Source organism: Schistocerca nitens, chromosome 2 (genome assembly GCF_023898315.1).
Source record: "Schistocerca nitens isolate TAMUIC-IGC-003100 chromosome 2, iqSchNite1.1, whole genome shotgun sequence".
NCBI classification, from domain to species: Eukaryota; Metazoa; Arthropoda; class Insecta; order Orthoptera; family Acrididae; genus Schistocerca; species Schistocerca nitens.
The window spans coordinates 341154926-341175835 of record NC_064615.1 but is presented as its reverse complement, the minus strand read 5'-3'; the positions used below and the strand labels follow the sequence as shown (position 1 = coordinate 341175835).

General features: G+C 44.2%; 1 protein-coding gene across 1 annotated transcript in view; it reads left to right on the top strand.

The window, feature by feature from the left end:
• The window catches only part of LOC126236142 (BRO1 domain-containing protein BROX-like), a 122809-nt gene that overhangs the window by 43092 nt on the left and 58807 nt on the right, over nucleotides 1-20910 (top strand). The window contains exons 2-3 of the mRNA XM_049945224.1: nucleotides 15875-16084; nucleotides 16173-16268. Of these exons, the coding sequence (XP_049801181.1) occupies nucleotides 15875-16084; nucleotides 16173-16268 (306 nt within the window). The remainder of the gene's footprint in view (nucleotides 1-15874; nucleotides 16085-16172; nucleotides 16269-20910) is intronic.

The window sequence follows — 20910 nt, the reverse complement described above, 5'->3', positions numbered from 1 at the left end:
TCTAGTTGACATTACTAGCTCCATATGGACTAATCCATGAACAAGTGACTGATGACCCTACTGTTTATTCCCTTACCCTCCAGCCAATCAGTTAATCACAAGGTAACTAATCAAGGCAGTAGAATTGTTGCATGAACTATTCTTGAGCACTAGTTCTCTAAATTTACCCCACATGGTTTTGCAATAATAATCTCATCTCAACTCCAACAATTTCCATTTAGGTTTTCTGAGCTTTTTTGTTACATATTTGCATGATCTGTATTCATCTGTTACAAAAGTAGTGCCAGTCTGTTAATTCCTTGATGTCTGTTATCAGACTTACTTTTGAAGGCTCTTTAATATTATAATGGAATTACATTGCCTAGTAAGCAGGAGATCCAGATTCAATTCAAGGCCCAGCTGTGGCACAAATTTTAATTCCTTATTTCATCTCCTATGCTTACCTATAATATTAATTTGTCATTGCCGGTTTTAATATGATTTAAGTTCTGCATATCCACAAAAGATAATTTTTTCAACAACAGACCCGTTTTTTGCTTTTTAACGACTGTTTCAACTGTAATCTATCCATGCGGCAGGTAATTTGTGGCTGCTGATCTTTAAACGTATGCTAACTGTGCCAAAGACATTGGTTCTGTCAGGTGCTGGAATGTCTTAAGATGTTACTATCTCTATGGGGTTATCTAAGTAGTTATTGAGATAAAGATTGATGAAATATCTTTCTAAGTTTATCATCAAGTACTTATCTCCACCCTTAGTAGCACACTGGCAACTCTTCCACCTAATAGCCAGCAATTTGGAATCACACTCCAGTACGATATAATGACCAAGAATTACTTTCAAAGCAGTGTTGGAAGTGAGATGCTGCTCAGCACAAGTGGCTAGTAAAAACACTGGTCTACAATTTTTCAGTCTGGCAATGATAATTGACATAGAGATTGAATGAGTACTGACCTTGTCAGGCTCAGTTGGGCCTTTAGTAGAGATAAGTACATTACATTCAAAGAGATCCAACTGCTATGGGCATTCCATGCGCATCCTGCTTCTTGACTGAATGCTTGTGCACATAGAGTAGAATGAACCTATCGAGTTTGGCATTTCAATTCTGCATAATACCCAGTCAAGTTTGTCTCATAGCTTCTCTCGATGTGGTAACCATGCAAATCCAGATACAACTCTGGCCTATCCTTGATTCATCAGTGCTTCCAGTAATTACTGCTTGAAGCTGAAGATAACCCAAGAACATAGAGACCAAACATCTTTAAGTGTCTTTTTCTGTCGTACTGCTGTTTCCCCAAACATCTGTCCCTTAACAATGAAGTTCCCAATATATGCCAGAATCCTTTCATGTAAGTTCACCTAGATACTGCTGAAATAGTAGTAACAACTGCCACAGTTAATCCACCAGTTTCCAGCATTGCCCGATATCATTTGAAAAGAGTGATACACACAGCTTACCAGAAGACCTATTGTCACAAATAATTTCTGCTTTGAGCAGCCAGAAGCAACAAGAACCTGCCTCTCACACTGAGGCAAATGAAATCTTGGAGTGGGACATTGAAGGACTCTCAGAAGTAGGAACTCTATATAGAACCTCTCATTTTAATGGCCCAGCTGATATGCAGTTTCTCCATAGCGACAGCATGTGCTGACACCATTGCCACCAAGTTACACAGAGAATGTACACAGTGTAAAATCAGGAAAATAAAATGAACATCAACTTCCCATCAGATACTGAGTAAAATAGCACTGACTAGACAAGTGGCATGTAGGAGCTGTACCTTGGCCAGTCCATTCAGCAAGTTCCTTAAAATGTAATTGCTGGAGATCCCTTGTTATATTCTTCATAATTGTGAATTAAGAAAGGAAGAAGTCACAGTGATGTAAAGAAATTATGAAATTGCATGTTAAAATGTATCCCATGGCCTAAAAGTTAATGCTTTGACTGTAATGATAATTTCAGTTTCACATTTCCAGTTCCAAACAAAAAAGATAATGCTGCTTAATAAGAATCCACATTGTAGGACCAACAGTAATTAAAAAAGGAAAGATGGAGATTGAAAAAATTCCCCATTTAGTGTTCACAGACTTCCTTCCATTTCTCCTCTCTATTTAAATTCATCATTATCATTATCTATACCTGTGTTTGGGGTTCAGTATTTCCTTTCTGTCTGGGTCAGTGTACATCTCTCTCTCTCTCTCTCTCTCTCTCTCTCTCTCTCTCACACACACACACACACACACACACACACACACACACACACACAGAGTCGTGTGCATGAGAGATTTACGAAGCTATTCCTGGTGGTGCCATCTGTAGGCTGCTGACCTAATCTGTGTTGGATATCATCTGTTCATCTGGCATCAGTACTAAATAAACAGGTCAGAGTTTGTGGCAAGGTTTATGTCCTGGCTATCCGGGCTTGTGGAAAGAGACCATACTGATTTTCAAACCTGGGGAAGATAGTAACTCCATGATCAGTTATAATGTTTTCCATGATTTTGTGGATGTAGATCTCCCAGTGTCTCCCAACATGATGGGATTCCTTAGCAAATTATAAACTTGCATCTTTTATGGGTTCTTGAATCACGGGACTTCATCATTCAAATCCAGTGTGTATTTGAGGAGTGCGATAGATCTCTTGATAAACTCACCCAGCTGTAGTCAGACACTGAAAAGTCTTTTAAGTATTTTTTTTTTCCACATGATAGAGGCATTTGGCATGACCTGTAGGAACATTGGCCTGAGGCAGTGTAATGGCTGGGACCTCTGTAGCCATCTTCCATTCTTTCTGCAGTTGTACATCACAGCATGGTGTTACTTGTATGTAGTTGATATAATACTTCAGTTACATTCTCTTAAGAGAATAACGTCCAACAGGGCAGCATGCAAAGCACCACTCTGTTTCTGTTACTGTAAACCAAATCTGTACCACTATATAAAAACAAGTCACTGTTAAACATTGTTACCAAAAATTTCTGAAATTTCTTGATCGATATACTTCAAATTTTTACACAGTATTCTGCAAACGGTCAGACAAAACGTTAGTAACAAAAGCTCTCAAAATGTTCTTGACCAATTTATTTCAAATTTTTGCAAGATGATCTAATAAGTATTTGGTTGGGCACAGGCTAGATATATGTATAAAGTTCTTGACAGGTTAACTTAAAACAATTACACAATGCTCTTGTTATAACCTTTAATCACCAATAATTGCGTGGATATTCAAACACACTCACTTAGAAACAATAGCTGGTTACATGATAACAACTCAGTATCTCTCCGCCGTTTGCGCGTACTGTCGTGGCGGCACTGTTAAATGTCGTGGCACTGTCACAACATTTTTCCCCCCTTGGGGGGGGGAAAAAAAAAAAAAAAACGCTCACTTCCTTGGAGACATGGACAGTGCGGTGACATCCATGGCCTCGTGCGTGGAACGTGCCTCCTGGACGAGATGATGGGTGAAAACTCCGGAGCAGCATCCATAGGTGTCGTGGACCTGGGGGTGTGCTCCAGCGAGATGGGTCCTGGAGAAGGCGGCATCTTGACTGGGGCCAGTTCCGGCGTACTCGGAAGTGGTAGCGACGTCGGCTGCATCAACACGTACGGTAGATCGGCAGCAGCGACAGGACTGGCTTCTCGGGCTGGTGGTGGCGAAGGAAGGGCCGGTGGCACCGGCGTGGCCACCACTCGTGGGCGCATCTGGTCGTAATGGCGAACAACCATGCCATCGTCCGTATGTACTTCACAAAGCCGGCGGCCGTGAAGAGCCTTGACCACCCCTGGAATCCATGTAGGGCGAGATCCATACCCTCGTGCCCACACGTCGGCACCCACCGAGTATTTTCCCACACTAGGGGACACAGCACAAGGCCTGACAGGCTGAAGCAGGTGCAGTAGAGTGCGCGGTTGGCGGCCATGCAAGAGTTCAGCAGGGCTGCGATCACCCAGAGGCGTGAAGCGATAAGAACTCAGAAATTGCAGCAGAGCGTCATCTGTAGAAAAATCACTAAGGAATTTTTTCATCTGGCTTTTGAAAGTGCGGACAAGGCGCTCGACCTCCCCATTCTATAGCGGATGGAAGGGCGGTGCTGTAACATGATGAATCCCTTGTCCAGTACAAAAAATCACGTAAGGCCTGCGAAGAGAACTGAGGGCCATTGTCCGTGACGATCATGGATGGAAGACCTTCTAGCGCAAAGATTTTGGACAAGGCCAGCGTCGTCGCCGCAGTGGTGGGCGACGGACATCGAACAACAAACGGAAACTTCAAGAAGGCGTCAATCAACAGTAGCCAATAAGTACCAAGGAAGGGGCCGGCTAAGTCAGCGTGCACCCGTTCCCATGGCTGTGCAGGATCGGGCCACGGAGAGAGCATTGTATGAGGTGCAGCCAGTTGTTGAGCACACTGACCACACGCATCAACCATGTGGGCCATGTCCGAATCAATACCAGGCCAATAAACATGCCTGCGGGCCAGGGACTTAGTCCGAGAAATCCCCTAATGGCCTTCATGCAACAGTTTGAGAACATCTTTGCGAAGAGAGACTGGCACCACGACCCGTGGAGATGCGCCATCCGTGGCCAGAAGAACAACACCATCACGAACAGACAGACGAAGGCGCAAGGCATGGTAGTTGCGAAGGGGATCCGATGCCCGGCCCTTGGTCCTGTCCGGCCAACCCCGTTGAACAAAACCGATCACCTGACGCAGGACTGGGTCCCGCGCAGTAGCCGACGCGACCTGCGAACCTGTAAGTGGAAAACCCTCGACCGCACGACGTTCTTCCTCATCAATGTGGAAACAGAGTAGTTCATCACAATCGAAAACCGGGTCGGGGCCCATCGGCAATCGCGACAATGCGTCAGTGTTGGCGTGCTGGGCCGTGGGGCGATAGTGAATCTCATAGTGAAAACGAGACAAGTATAAGGCCCAACATTGCAGGCGGTGTGCTGCCTTATCCGGAAGTGACGCCGATGGGCTGAACAGAGAGACCAGCGGCTTGTGGTCGGTGATGAGGTGAAACTTAGAACCATACAAAAAAACGCTGAACTTTTTTAGAGCATAAATGATAGCGAGCGCCTCCTTTTCGATTTTAGAGTAACGCCGTTGTGCATCGTTGAGGGTCTTGGAAGCATAGGCGATGGGTCGTTCCAACCCATCCTCATACCGATGGCCGAGAACAGCCCCTAGGCCATACTGTGACGCGTCAGTCGCCAGAACCAAGTGCTGACCTGGACGGAATGTGGCAAGACAAGGCGCCGACTGCAAATGAGCCTTCAGGCGGACAAAAGCCTGCTCACACTCGTCGGACCAACAGAAAGGGATGTTTTTGCGTAACAGCTGATGCAGAGGATGAGCTACCGCCGCCGCGGATGGAATGAATTTGTGATAATAAGCAATCTTGCCTAGAAACACCTGAAGTTCTTTGACCATAGACGGCCGGGGTAGAACGTTAATGGCCGCGCAACGTGCTGACGTAGAGGACGTATACCCTCACGGGACAAGTGGAAACCAAGATACACAATGGAGGGTTGGAAGAACTGTGACTTGTCCAGATTGCACTTCAACCCAGCTGAATGCAAAACCCGAAACAGTAAACGCAAATTGCGAAGGTGCTCCTCAGTGGAGGCCCCCGTGACAACAATGTCATCCAGATAGTTGATGCAGCCGTGAATGGAAGCCGTGAGCTGTTCCAAAAACCGCTGCAAAATGGCCGGCGCGCTAGCGATGCCAAATGGTAACCGCTGGTACTGATACAACCCACAAGGAGTGTTGATGACGAGAAATTCCTTGGAAGAAGCATCCAACGGCAACTGATGGTACGCCTCCGATAAGTCAAGTTTGGAAAAGAACTGGCAGCCAGCAAGCTTGGTAAATAACTCCTCAGAACGGGGAAGAGGATAAGTGTCAATGAGGCTCTGAGCGTTGACGGTGGCTTTAAAATCACTACACAATCGCAGACTCCCATTTGGTTTAGAAACCACCACGATTGGCGATGCCCATTCGCTGGAGATAACAGGAAGGAGAATCCCTGAAGCTGTTAACCTATCTCAGCCTTGACAGGTGCACGCAACGCCACCAGAATAGGGCATGCCCGGAGAAACTTAGGGCGAGCTGTAGGTTTAAGAGTAATGTGGGCTTCAAAATCCTTGGCACGATCCAGACCAGCAGAGAACACAGACGAAAATTCAGAACACAATCCATCCAGCTGTTGATACGGAATATCCTCAGATATGAGGTGCACATCATCATCAATGGAGAACCCGAACAACTGGAAAGCATCATAACCGAACAGGTTTTCAGTGCCCGCATGATCCACCACATAAAACGTGAGGGGCCTAACAACAGACTTGTAGGCAGTGGAAGCATCAAACTGGCCAATGATAGGAATTTTCTGTTTATTATAAGTTGTCAGATTTCGCATAACTGGAGACAAGGGAGGGGAGCCCAACTCCAAATACGTGCGAGAATTAATGAGAGTTACTGCAGAGCCAGTGTCCACTTGCATGCGAATGTCTTTATCCAGAACACGAACAGTAACAAACAACTTATTTGTTTGAGAAAGCACACAGTTAACATCCATGTCCGATGCCTCGTTCTCGTCGACAGGAACTTTAGGGGACTGACACACAGAAGCAATGTGGCCTTTTTTCCTACATGAATTACACGTGGCCCAACGTTTTGGACACGTGGCCCTACGTTTTGGACACGTAGCCCTGTCATGCTGTACGAAACAACATGGACAAGAAGGAAGTGCGGAACGAACCTGCTTCTGTTGTTGCTGTTTTCGCTGCGAGCTTTGCGGCCCAACGCAACGTTGTTTACACGATTGAACCGCCGCCACATCTTCGTTCTCCTGTGAAACAGGCAAATTGTCCGTGTCAAAAGTTGACTGTACAGCGCCTACATCACACCACGCGTCTATTTGTGCGCCAGCAGCGTGAGACACTTCAAAGGATTGAGCGATGCTTAGAACTTCCGACAATGACGGGTTTGGCAGTTGTAGGGCATGTTGCCGAACTTCTTTATCAGGAGCAAGCAGTAGAATAGCATTCCTAACCATTGAATCAGCATAAGACTCATGATGAGTGTCCGTGACAAACTGACATTTCCTGCTCAGACCATGTAGTTCCGCCGCCCAAGCCCGGTAAGATTGATGGGGCTGTTTACGACACCGGTAGAATGCCACGCGGGCGGCAACGACTTGGGTGTTTTTGCGGTAATAGTTAGACAATAAGTCACACATTTCTTGGATGGACATGGAGGCAGGTTCCCGCAGAGGGGCTAACTGAGATAGCTGCTGATAGATCCGTGGGGAAATCCAAGATAGAAATAACGACTTACACATAGGAGCGTCGACAATGCCGAAAGCCAAGAAGTGTTGCCGCAAACGCTTCTCATAATCCTCCCAGTCTTCAGCGGCCTCGTCGTAAGGAGGGAATGGAGGCGGAGAAGAGGAAGACAGACGATGAGTAAGCGACGTCGACAACGCCTGAATAGCAGCTGTCAGCTGTGTTTGTTGTTCAGTGAGCACTTGCATAAGCTGTTCCATGTCTGCCCCGTCACGAACACACAAATCCACAACACAGTGAAAATATCCGACCTCGTCACCAAAAAGTGTTATAACCTTTAATCACCAATAATTGCGTGGATATTCAAACACACTCACATAGAAACAATAGCTGGTTACATGATAACAACTCAGTATCTCTCATTCGACTCCCGTGCTGTGACATGCGGCCGGCGCCGTTCGTAGCTAGGTGGCGATCCCGCGCTCAGCCGAGTTGCGGAGCACCTCTATCGCCGTTTGCGCGTACTGTCGTGGCGGCACTGTTAAATGTCGTGGCACTGTCACAACAGCTCTAATAAATGTTCAGATGGACATAAGCTAAATATTTGTTTAAATATCCATGGTATACAAATTTTTGTCTGTACTACTATACAAAGACAAGTTTTTGTTTAAGGTTGTTAGCAAAAATATCAGCAAAAATCTCAAAATGTTCTTCAATGATTTACTTTGAGCTTGACATATTTACTTCAGAACCTTACACAATACTATAAGACATGTTTGGGCAGTCATAGGCTACATATTTTTTAAAACTACATATGGTATATAAATATGTGTAATATATAAAGAGAAAACATTGTTAGCAAAATCTCGAAAAGTTCTTTACTGATTCACTGCAAATTTTTACACAGTACTCTAATAAACATTCAGATGAAAATTAGCTAAATTTTTTAAAGTAACCTTACACAGGTTTTCTGTTAAAACTGACTCCGAGAAAGAAAATGCATGTTGTGCTGTGAAAATGTGTGGTTCCATCTTCTTTTCAGCAGTCAGCCTTAACTACAATAGCATAACATTTCCAACATTGGATAAATTGTTTCTCTCACATGTATTATTGCTCCTTATATATAATTTTACACAAAAAGGTATACAGAACAATGTGCTGTTTTGTTTTCTTCCTTGTAGTTGGCCGTAATGGAGGATGGGAAAGTTGCATTTATGGCTAACTTTGTAATCCTAACCATTCACAGCTTAAAATTAAAACTATTGGAAACAGTCTCATTGAAGCTACCATCCTCACAGATCCAGTAGCTGGAGAAACCTCTCTCCTATATGTTGTATACCTATGATCCCAACCGATTTAGCCATTCATTGTAAACGGCTTCAATCCCCAGTCGAGGTTTCATTTGCTATAACAATAAGCAATGATGGAGGTCTGAGAGAGGGAAGGAGAGGAGACAGACAGAGGGGGAATGCACTCCCCTCCCCCACCCCCCACCCCCCAATGAGAGTGTACCACTTCACCTCACAGGGACCTTCTAACTGACCAGCTTTTCACAGACCATGATCTGTGCCTCCTCAATGATGGGTCTCTTACCCACTTTAGGGCCGCCCATGGCACCTTCTCAGCTGTCAATCTAAAAACAATCTCTTCCCCAAATCTAGTGGTTTTGCTACATTGGTCACAACACGGCAAGCTTTGTGACAGTGACCACTTTCTGGTGATCGTGCCATTTCCTTGCCACTGCCAGACAGACTAACTACCACATTGAGCACTTCACAGAGCCAACTGGCTTTTGTATGCTTCTACTGTTACATTCACCACCTCTCTGTTGGATTGTATTGATGAGATTGTACAAGGTGTCTTGGACACGATCATCCGTGCACTGGAACTACTGCTATTCCCCATTCTACAGATCCCCTGCACTGTCAGCCAGTGCCATAATGGGCCAAAGACATTACGTAGCTATTCAGGATTGCAGACGAGCTTTGCACTGATTCAGACAACATCATTCATAAACCAATGTTATCACTTTGAAGAAACTTCGTGGTAAGTCTCACTATTTAATCAGACACAATAAGAAGGAATGCTGGGTGCACTATGTCTCCTCCCTGGAGATGTATGCCTTTTCATCTCAGATGTGGCTGAGTTCTGTGGTCTTATGGATCACCAACTTCAACAGCTGTTCCGGGTCTAGTCCTGCGGGGTGGGCTTTGACCAATTCTTTGGTTCTTGCAGATCATCTTGTGACTCATGTTGTGATAACATCAGCATCCTTTTCCTATGAGACTCCATTCCTACTACAAGCTGAATACGTCCACTTATGTTTCACACCCCACCAAGCTGAACACTATTATGAACCTTTCACTGACTGGTAACTACTTGAGACACTTGCCTAAACCCATGACACAGGTGCAGACCTTGATTTAGTTCACATTTAAATAATCCAACACTTGTATATTCCTCAACAGCAACATTTCCTCAGGGACCCAAGATGCCTTCCCCTCACAATGGCAAGATAGCATTGTTGTCCTAGTCTTGAAGCCAGGCAAGAACCCAACGTCTCTCGATAGTTACCAGCAGATTAGCGTGACGAAATGTACTCTGTAAGCTTCCTGAAAGGATGGTTGCCTGCAGATTACACCAGCTTCTCAAATCTTGGGAACTTTTGTCCTCCCCTCCCCCTCCCCCTCCCCTCCCCCCTCCCCATTAGTTTGGTTTCTGGGAGGTACAATCCACAAATGACCAACTGCTTAGGTTGCAAACAGCAGTCCATCAGGCTTTTTCTAAACGCCAACATCTTTTTCCAGTCTTTTTGACCTACATAAGGTGTATGACACTTGGCATCATCACATTCTACTCCCCCCCCCCCCCCCCTACCGATTTTTATTCATCAGTTTTTATTCCACCAGTTGTTCCGTGTGAGAGTCAGCAGTTGACTTAACTCCCCACAGGTCCAAGAGAATAATGTCCCACAGGGTTCTGCATTGAGTGTCACTCTCTTCCTCATCACCATCAATGGGTTAGTGACTTCTGTTGGGCAACTGGCCACCCCTGCATTGTATATTGATGATTTTTGCATTTGGTACAGCTCTCCATTCGGTCCCCTCTGCTGGACACCAGCTTCAATGTACTATCCATGGGCTCTTTCCTTGGTTTCCAATTCTGTTCTACAAAAAATGCAGATCGTGCGTTTCTGCCGTCATATCACAGTCCTTCCTGACACAGAACTCCACTTAAGCACTCGACATGTGGACATTGTAGAACAGTCCCTTTTTTTATTTTGGCCACCTTTTTGGTAAAAAGCTGACCTGGCTGCCCCCTATTCAGCACCTGAAGACCAGCTGCATGTGGAAGCTTAACACTCTCTGCTTCCGTGCCCCCACCTCTTGGGGTGTAGATTGTGCTGCTCTTATCCATATTTACCAGGCCCTGGTTTTGTCCTGTCTGGACTATGTTTGTCAGGTTCATGGCTCGGCAGTTCCTTCAGCTGTTAGACCCAGTCCACCATCATGGCAAACATCTGGCCACAGGTGCCTTTTCAGCTAGTCCCATAGCTTATTGAAGCAGGATCTTCCCTCTTCTGATTCAGTGACACCAGCTCTCAAATGCAATTGCCGTTGGAGAATTCCATGATCATCCCATGTATGCCATTCTCTTTACATACGAGGGGTGTTGTCGTCTTGATTCCTGCCCTCAGGTGGGGCTTCCAGTTGGAATGTGCCTCGCTTCCGTCTGCCAAGACCTCCATCTCCCCTTCCTGGACTGTGCTCTCTGTGTTTTCTAGTCCCCCCCCCCCCCCTCACCTCTTGCCACCCCCTCCCCCACCTCTTGCCCCCCCCCCCCCCTCTCTCACCTCGTTCACCTTCTTGGATGTTGTGCAAGCCACTGATAAGGACCAGTCTCTACCAAGGTCCTGAAGTCTTGTCGCCTCCATGACCTGTTGGGATCTGTTTCGTCCAGTTCTTTAAGAGTTCCAGTGTGCTTCTGTCTTTTACACCAAGGGCTTGAAAACTGTGGATCAGATGAGATATGCTTTTACATACCCTGCCAATATGGAACACCATTCGCTGCAAGGAACATATTGTGTGTTTACGGCAGAGATGACGGCCATTTGCTGAGCCCTCCAGTTTATTAAACATGTCTCCCTTAATTGTGTTTTAATATGTACTGATTCAATGAGCAGTCTGTAGGCTGTTAACCAGTGCTACTCTTGCCACCGTTTGGTATTCTTTATTCATGACCTTGCTGACCTCCTTCACACTGCCTCCTCACTTGTCTTTCTCTGTCTCCCAAGTTATGGGGGTTTCCCGGTGAATGACTGGCAGGCTGACTGGCTGCAGGAGCACTGACTCACCCCCATTCACTTTGCTGCTTCCAAGTGCAGATTTGCAGCTGCACGTAAGATCTATGCTCACTTGGAAGTGGAACGATATCTAGTGGGCTACTGCCCCATCTAGTAAACTCTGAACTCTCAAGGAGACTGATGCAATAAGGTGCTCTTCCTTCCACTTCTCCCAGAAGGAATCCGCAGTCCTTTGTTGTCTCCACATCAGACATAGCAGGTTGATCCGTAGTTATTTTACTGTTTATGAGTAACACCCACATTGTCGCTGTGGACTCTTACAGACAGTAGCTCATATCTTGGTGGAGTGCAGCCCCCCCCTCCCCCTCCTCCCCAACCCCCCTTTTGACTCTACATGTTAAGCATAGACTTCCAAACTATTTGCCTCTAATATTGGTGTATTATTCGTGGATGCTTGAACTCGTTCTCAATTGTTTACGTGAAAGTGGTTTTTATTCTCAGTTATGATGTTTTAATCTACCTCCAGGGCAGGGGCATGGAGGTTGAGGATGGGGTTCTTCTGCTGTATGCTAGGCCTTGGGGATCCCCAATGCTACCTCCTTGACCAGGCTACTCCTTCATTCCTCTTTTACTCCATTTTAATCACTTTTAGTTTCAATTCACCTCATTTCTGCCATACTCAACTTTTTATTCTTGGTGTTGCATTTTGTTGGATAATGAGCACCCATGACTTTAATGGATAAGGGGTAGGGCAGCTGTCGGTGGGATGTTTCGTATCACATAAAGAACACTGGGGATGCCCACTTGATGAATTTCCTATCTTCTTCATCCTGCTTTTATTATTGATGATACCAAAGATATTCATTAAGTTTCTAGCCTTCTCGTTTTCATAGTTATGAACCTGTCATCTAGCTCAGAAAATGTTATGGGTGGACGTCTACTTCCAGATGCACCATGCTTGGATTGAGGGACTGATGATCTCATTGTTTGGTCCCTTCCCCCCAACCAACCAACAAACCAACAAACCAAGCAAATAATGAAAGGGAGAGGGGCAGGAAGTGTATGTAGAGAGGGGGGAGCGAAGAGATGGACAGAAAAAGGAGAGAGAGAGAGAGAGAGAGAGAGAGAGAGAGAGAGAGAGAGAGAGAGAGAGAGAGAGAGGGAGGATGAGGAGGAGGAGGAGGAGGAGAAGATGGATAGGAAGAGGGGGGAGAAGTGATGGACAGAAATAGGGGAGGAGGACATTCGGATGTATATCCAATTACCAGACATATTTTGCAATTGTGAAACTTTGTTAGGTTTACTAGGAATGATATATGTGTGATGTCTGTACAAAAGAACAGATACTATTTTTGATCCTACAGCCATACTTATTCATTATGAAATGAAATAAATTCTGCATCAGCTCCAGTTGGGCACTGAAATGAATTCAATGGCAGTAAGTGAAAATTAGTGCCAGGCCTGTACTCTGACCCTTACCTGCTTCAGCTATTGAAGCACACTTGCCATCTGACCCAAATTTCTGACGTGTTCCTTACTACTTACATAGTGTTGTATGGTGACAGGGGGCACTACGTAAGTAGTGTGCGACAGGTCAGGAGTTTGGATCAGGCAGAAAGTGTGCTCAGATAGCCAAAGCAGTTAAAGCGACTGCTCACATAAAGCAGGAAATCTGGGTCTGATTCCCGACCCCACACAGATTTTCACTGTCGCCACTGGATTCATTGCATTTCCCAATTGTGACTGAGGTCAGAATTTATTTCATTTCATCAGATAGTATTAAGCTTCATAAAAAGTCCACTATTTGTACACTATTAGTAGATGAGTGAGCCGAAAGGAGAAACTACTCATATACACAGAGTGTTTGGTGAATTTCTGCTGTGTTTGAAGCATTTTTAATTACTTTCACTTGTAATGTGAAGACATGATTCAAGATTTTGGCAAGTCAGTGAAGTTTCTAAGCCTCATAAGTATCATGTAGTTTATCACACCTGAGAAACATTTAAAGACCATAAGTTTTTATGAGCTGGTAGAAGCAACTGAAGAGCAGATGAATGATGTCTACCAAATTTTTTAGGGCATTTGTTCAATTTAAACTTAATTATGCATGTGGTGCTATTAGAATGACAATAATATCCTACCAAGTGAAGTGGTTCAGTGGTTAAAGTACTAAAATGGAATTTGGGTGAGTCATGATTTCACTAAAGAGACTTTCCATTACAAAACCTGATGTGCAATCTCTGTTGTGTACTTATCAAAACTGGAGCCTGGGCTCATAGACTGAACCTCATTTGTAGCATTAGCATAGTAACTAGTGGAGGTTGTGAGCTCCCCATATGCTCACATTCTTTATAGTTACTCCTCTCCTTGTCAGTTACTAATTATTTGTCAATTACCATTAGATGAGGTGGAATCCAAAATTTTCTGGACTGGTGCTGCCATCTGGAAAGTAAGAGTAGTGGATCTTTGCACCGCTAGGTGACGAGAGCTGCATATCTGATGAGACAGTGTGCGGAGTGGCATTCAGCTGGGAGTACGTGTTGCGTGTCCACAGTGATTTCCGTAATACTCTGTGTTTGGTGTGTGGCGATTTTACAATGGATCTGTGAACAGAACAGTGCGTGTGTATCAAATTCTGAGCGAATCTCGGAAAAAGTGCTACGGAGACCCTTGCAATGATTTAACAAGCGTTTGGGGGACAGAGCATGAGCCGTACACGTGTGCTTGAGTGTCATGTTCAGTTCAGGGCCGGCCGTACATATGTTGAAGATGATGCTCACACTGGAAGGCCCGTTAGCCGCACAATGCCAAATATTGTTGCCCAACTTCAACAATTGGTTCGTGCGGATCGACGTCAAACCATTCAAGACCTTGCAGATGAAGTGGATATTGATTATGGGACATGTCAACAAATGTTGACTGATGAATTGGGCATGCATCGTGTCGCCGCAAACTTTGTGCCAAGGATCTTGACTGCCAATCAGAAGGACAGCCTGTTGAAGTGTGCACGGACCTTCATCAGACCGCATCTGATGATCCAACCTTCATGTCACGGGTTATCACCAGCGACGAGAGCTGGAATTACGGTTGTGATCCAGAGACAAAGCAACAATTGTCCCAGTGGAAGAGCCTGGGCTCTCCAAGATCCAAAAAAGCGAGACAGGTGAAGAGCATGATCGTCGTTTTCTTTGATACCAAGGGAATTGTGCACAAAGAATTTGTCCCACCCAACCAAGCTGTGAATTCTGCGTACTACTATGACGTTTTGCGATGGCTCCGTGAAAACGTGCGGTGACAATGACCCAAGCTTTGGGGAACTGGCTGCTGCATCACGACAACACACCCTGTCACATGTCCCTGCTCACCAGGACCTTTTTGGCAAAAGACAACATGGTGGTTGTACCCCACCCACCATACTCACCAGATTTGGCACCTTGTGACTTCGTGCTATTCTCAGAACTGAAACTCGAGTTGAAAGGCCGTCGGTTCGACACTCTAGACAGGAGTCAAGAAGCATAGCTGGTAGTGATAAACGCCCTCAAAGAACAGGACTTCCAAAAAACATTTGACCAGTGGCAGAAGCACTAGGACTGGTGTGTACATGCGGATGGGAACTACTTCAAGGGTGATGATGACCATTAGTCCAAAGCTAAGGTTTTCATCAGATGGCAGCACCGGTCCCAAAAATTTGGATAGCACCTCGTATGACGACTGGTTGGGTTGAGTTCATTAAGCACAATTGACTGGAACAACACTATTAAGTCTTTTGCTAGATCCAGTTATTGAATTGTAGTGACAGAATTAGCCCACAAGACCCAAATCAAACTTTGAATGACGTAGCCTTCTTGTGAAATATTTTTCAGTATTATTATTACACTTTGCTCGAGATGGGGCCATAAAATTCAGTACTCAGCTTGGCCATCATTTCACTGCTTCCTCCAACTGAATGTTCACAACTGACTGCATCTGTAGATTCCACTTAAATGACCCATACACTGGTGGGTGCTCAAAACGAGCAACCAGGAAACTCATAGCCAAGCCCAGAGATGCTTCACCACATGTTGCCACACTTTGCCAAGGTTGTATCTGTTCTTGTGTCAGTGTAGATGCAACAATAGTGACCTCATAGGATGCCCCTAACAATTTGATATTGTCACCTCCCTATGATATATATGTTTATGGCCAAGTAAACAGTTTTAAGCATTTTTGAGCTCAAATTTAGATGAGTAATTGCAGATCTGAATTAGACTTATTGGTATTTCTTTTATTTACAGTGACCTGAAACAGTCCAGAGCACGGCTTATTCAGTTATTCCCAGATGCCAACCATGCTCCTGAGACTGTTGATGTTGCTTTCAATCAGTATATGGCTATTTTTATTGGTTTTTTAACTTCACCTGACAGTAAAAGTACTGGAGTAGAAAGTAAGATGCGTTATAGCGTGCTTTTTAAGTGGACACACACTCTGCTGGGAAATAAACCGCAGTAAGTTTACAAAACTCTTTGTATGTATATTCCTAATTTTTACAACCAGTCTTCTGAGGTGTGTGCAAAGTGTATTTTCTTCTTTCAGGTTGATGAGAGACTCATATTTTGAGGGTGCTAACATGAGCTATAATGTAGCAATTTGGTACATGAAACACGCAGCCATGCTTGCTGGAAAGGACGAGTGAGTATTTATTGTGTAGAGACAATAATGTAACCTTATGTGAAGAGTAACTGAACAATGGATTTTGTCTCAAAAGCAAAATTCACTCGAGGAAAATATAAAATTGTGAAATAGAGTGGCTGGCTATATCTTACTTTCAGGGGATAAAATTTTAAGTATCGCTGATAGACGCAAAGTGAAGAAGCACAAAAAAAGTATCCAGGCCTCTTCCCCAAGGAGGAAAGGCTGATAGATTGGAGAGAGTTAGAAAGGAGGAACAGGTCATTTGTGTAGTGACTGAATGACACTTTGCAGTCCAGCCACCAGCCACACAAGCTACATTGCTGCTCTCCAAGGCACCTGTAATTCAATTGCACCATGTCACGCTTGCAGCAGCTATTGCAAATCCAGTGGCCCCACATCTGCCGGATACAGCTCTGCTGTCACTGACACTAGCTTACCTCCACGAGCCATATGACATTATAAGAATTTCTTAGTATTCTTCTGCCAGACAGCTTAGTAGGACGCCACCAAGTCACTTGCCAATCAGGCTACGCTTCTCTGGGCCAGGAGCTGAGTGTGCAAGCAGTCCCACAATCAGAGTTCCATTCATCAGAGCACAGAGCAAACGAGTCGGAGCCTACAGCCTCGTGTACAACATCCAAACTTCTGAGTCTGTGCTTGTGTTTCAACCATGGACTATGCCTATGTACAGACATTTCTGGGCTACACCAGTGCTACCTGCTTTAGGACAGACAGTGAACTTAACCCTGGTTTCTAAATTAGAATAACAGTGGGACTTGTACCTTCAAGAAACTGTCATTGTGTTTCATGTCAACTCCTGTTGGATCAGCACAATCTTTAGTAGTATCACTTCAGAAGCTGTTTCCTGTTATACTGACTGAGGTACTGTGTAGTAAAGTTGTATTGTTCTTTTGGCTTCCTGGCTTCATCGATTCATTGTAGCGTGCACCTCCCACAATGGGATTCAACAGTGGCAATGAGGTAAAAGCTTTGGTGATGAGTGTACACAATTAAACTATGGCTGATTTGGTTCTGAACATCATTCCCTGTGTCATGTTCAGCAGGATAGCATTCCTCTGTGTGTTCGTGTGTCCTCTACTTGGAATTTTTCATGGTTCTGCTCCACATTCAGATGTAGCCCAGTTGTTGGCTGTTTCCTTTGGCTTACTTACATTTGCGTGTCCTCTTCTTACATCCTGCAGCATTGTGGCTAGTTGGTTTCATTATCTGTTGCTTCTGAGTGACCCGTGGTCATTGCATTTTTCGTGCTTTCTAGTTCCTTGTTAATGCAATTTTCTGTAGGAGATATTTCTTAGTGTGCATTAACTGTTCTTTACTATTTATTCTTAGCTCAGAGTCCTTGCCTCTTCATTTGTGTATGCACAATTTCTGCTTTATCACAGTCCGCGTTTAAATTGCACATTATTATTATTACCTCTCTAACAGTAGGGCACATTATTTCATTTGTTATGGTGTTTTGCTGAGTTAGATGTTTGTTCTGTTAACTGCATCCATTTCACTTCTGTTGTGTTATTGTAAATACTGGGATCTCTTTCGTGTGAGTTACAACATCTGGGTGTCTGTACACTTTTTTTGTGGGCTACAAGGACATGGATTACCATGTATTCTGTTTGCAGTTCCTTTGTATTCTGGAGGTAACTGTCAGTAGTGAAACAGTGTCAAGTGAAACAATTCATCACTGGTTGCTGCTGATGGTTCAAAATTAGATGACTTTGAAACTGTGTGTTTGTGTGGACAGTTAGATTGTGTAGCAGTTTTTGGTTGTGCCATTATAGTTCTCAGTCATTACATGACATAGTAGTTGTGCAGGAAGCCCCTGTTGGTCAAGTTGACTGGTATCATTTGACACTTGTCATGACTCATTCCAGTGTCTGAACTGTCTCTGTCTCAGCTTGTGCAGTGACAAAGGTGGCTGATACAGCAGTTGCTCCACACCTTTACTCATTTGATTCAGTGTACAGTGGCAGCTGCACATGAGTGACATCTCATCACAGCTTCTGCCTCACATCCAGCTCTTACAGTGTACCTTGGTGCTTCTCGTCTGGCAGCTTGCCAGTCCCAACACTGCCTTGGCTCCAACACAGACAACGCGCCTCTGGCTCCTCTGAAGTTTAAGATTGTGCTGGATTAGTGGCCCACATTCCTTGTGCAGCTAACATAGTTCCTCCAAGCCTTTGAGTTCCCTGTGAATTGTGTTCTGATATCCTCTGACAACTCAACCTCTGGCATGCCCACTGGGCACGGCGTGCTTACCAGGTACGGCACGTGTCCACCAGTTCCAATGGTACTGGCATTCTTGTTGCTGTGTCTGGTACCTTTTTGATCCCAGTGCCACCAGTGTTCGCACTGGCAGCCCCCATGCCCTTCCAGTCCCACTGACACCCTTGCCCCTGGGCTCGGTGCCTCTTCACATCACAGCATCCTTACTGGCAACCCCGGTGCCCCCACTGCCAGACCCAGCACTTCTTGAGGTTCCATCACCCTCACCACTGGCCCTCACATTGCCAGCCCACTCAGTGCCACCCTCAATTGAACCCTCTCTTACCTTTTATGGGCCCGTAACTCAATGGCTACGTTAGCAGAATGGTGTGGCTTGTACATTCAAGAAACTGTCATTGTGTTTGGAGTCAAGCTTTATCAGATAAGGACAATGACAGTCTCAAGTGGTATCACTCCAGAAGCTGTTCTTTGTTGTATGTGCATTAGGTAGTGTGTTCCTCTTTTGGCTGCCTGGCTTCATCCATTCATTTTAGAGTACACCTCGCACAATGGGATTCAGCAACCCGCAACAAGAGGTCTACCCCTTCTTTGTAACCTTACTCCAATCTTCCTCCCCAAGGAAACAAGTAATACTTCTGGTAGCTAGAATAGTTTTTATATATCTTTCAGCAGTCTTGTACTTTTCACTGTCTGAAAATGGGTACTGGCTGAGCAGTCTGACTCCTTGTAATTTCAACATATTTTGTATAACTCAGTTTAATTTATTTTCCAGAAACATAGATGACAAACAGTGCTTTAAAAGCATAAAGTTAATTTATGTAGATATGAGGGTGATATTCTTGTTCAAGTAGTTGCCGCAGTAAGTTTTCAAATTCCGCTGCTGATTTTCAGAGCCAAACTAACTGGCAGTTATCCTACAAGAATTCTAACGTAGCTATTCATTTTTCGCCAGTGTAGATTCGATGCTTATAGCAGAATCATTCCTCTCAGAAATAGCAATTGCATGTCACAGTTGTTTTGTACAGTTTTAACTAGTATAATATTTGCATCTGTTCCCTCCATTTCACTGTAAATTTTCTAGTGAGTGAGCTTTTGATTGCTTTAGATTAAACTGTCAGTAGTAAAAATCTTTTGCAGTTTGCTCATAGGGCAACTTCTGTCATTGTTGAAAAATGTTATTCGCATACTAGAACCTTGAATAAGTATCAGCCAGATTAAGTCACATGATATTGAGAACTGAGCCAGCATAGTCAATGCATAGTAAATGCCACTATGTTTGTGGTTGGATCAAGGCAAAAAGGTTTTGCATGTGTCTGGCTGTTACCTTGCAGTGCTTACTTGGGTGTGCATGTCCAATGCTGCATGTCTTTGTCAATCACTGGCCAGTTTGCAAAGTGGCAGGACAGAATTTTCATCTTATAAATCCCCCAGTATCCCAGTGATACGCACAATGGTCAGGGTTTTATTTTCTATCTAGTTATAATTATGTTGAGTGGGGGTCAATTTTTTTAGATGTACGCAATTTTGGATATTCCACTGTCTTTATCAAAGAGGACTGCTCCAGCACATTGCTATGAAGCATATGTGGCTAAGATCGGAGGCTTTTGCAATGAATAGGCCAATAAGCCATGGTTGAATGGTGTTTTTTGAGCCTCCTGAATATCTGGTGTCAGCTGGTGACCATATGGATTTGACACCTCTGTAGTGTAAATGTCTATAACAGTAGGAATAAAGTATGAGCAATAATTCACTTTCCCAAGGAAAAAAATTGAGTTCTTTTAGGTTTTTTTTTTTTTTGGGAGGGGGTGGGGGGATGGAATTACTTTCATAGCTTTCAGAGGTTTCTCTGTTAGTAATAGCTTGTTTTACTAACAACAATTTCCATGTATTCCACTGAGGGCTGAAAGAGTCTGTATTTCTGAAATCTACATAGTAAACCTTGTGATTGCAGCATTGCATATAGAGCATGCAGATTACAATGTTCCTGCCTATTTGCACCAGTAATGATATTATCATCAAGATAGTTCTGACTGGCATAGCTCATAGTAGAAATTAATATGCAACTATAGTATGTTGTAGGAAATAAAATCTCTCAGTAGTTAGGAAAGACAAGTTTTCTGTTCACAATACAGACCAAAAAATTTCTAATGAAATAATCTCCACTAGGTATATTTTGCATGTATCAGTCTTATTTAAGTCTGAATGTTTGACTACATCTCAGTAGTACAGTATCATAAGGCAGTGAACTTTGCTTTGATTGTTTTGTACACATGAGCAAAATGATCATAGCTGTTCTCATTTATTGAACTGCAAGGACTGGTCAGTATAAAAATAAAGAAAAAGTCCTAAGCGTCATTGAATGTGAGATTTCCAGATCTTGCATGCATCTTGGGGAACA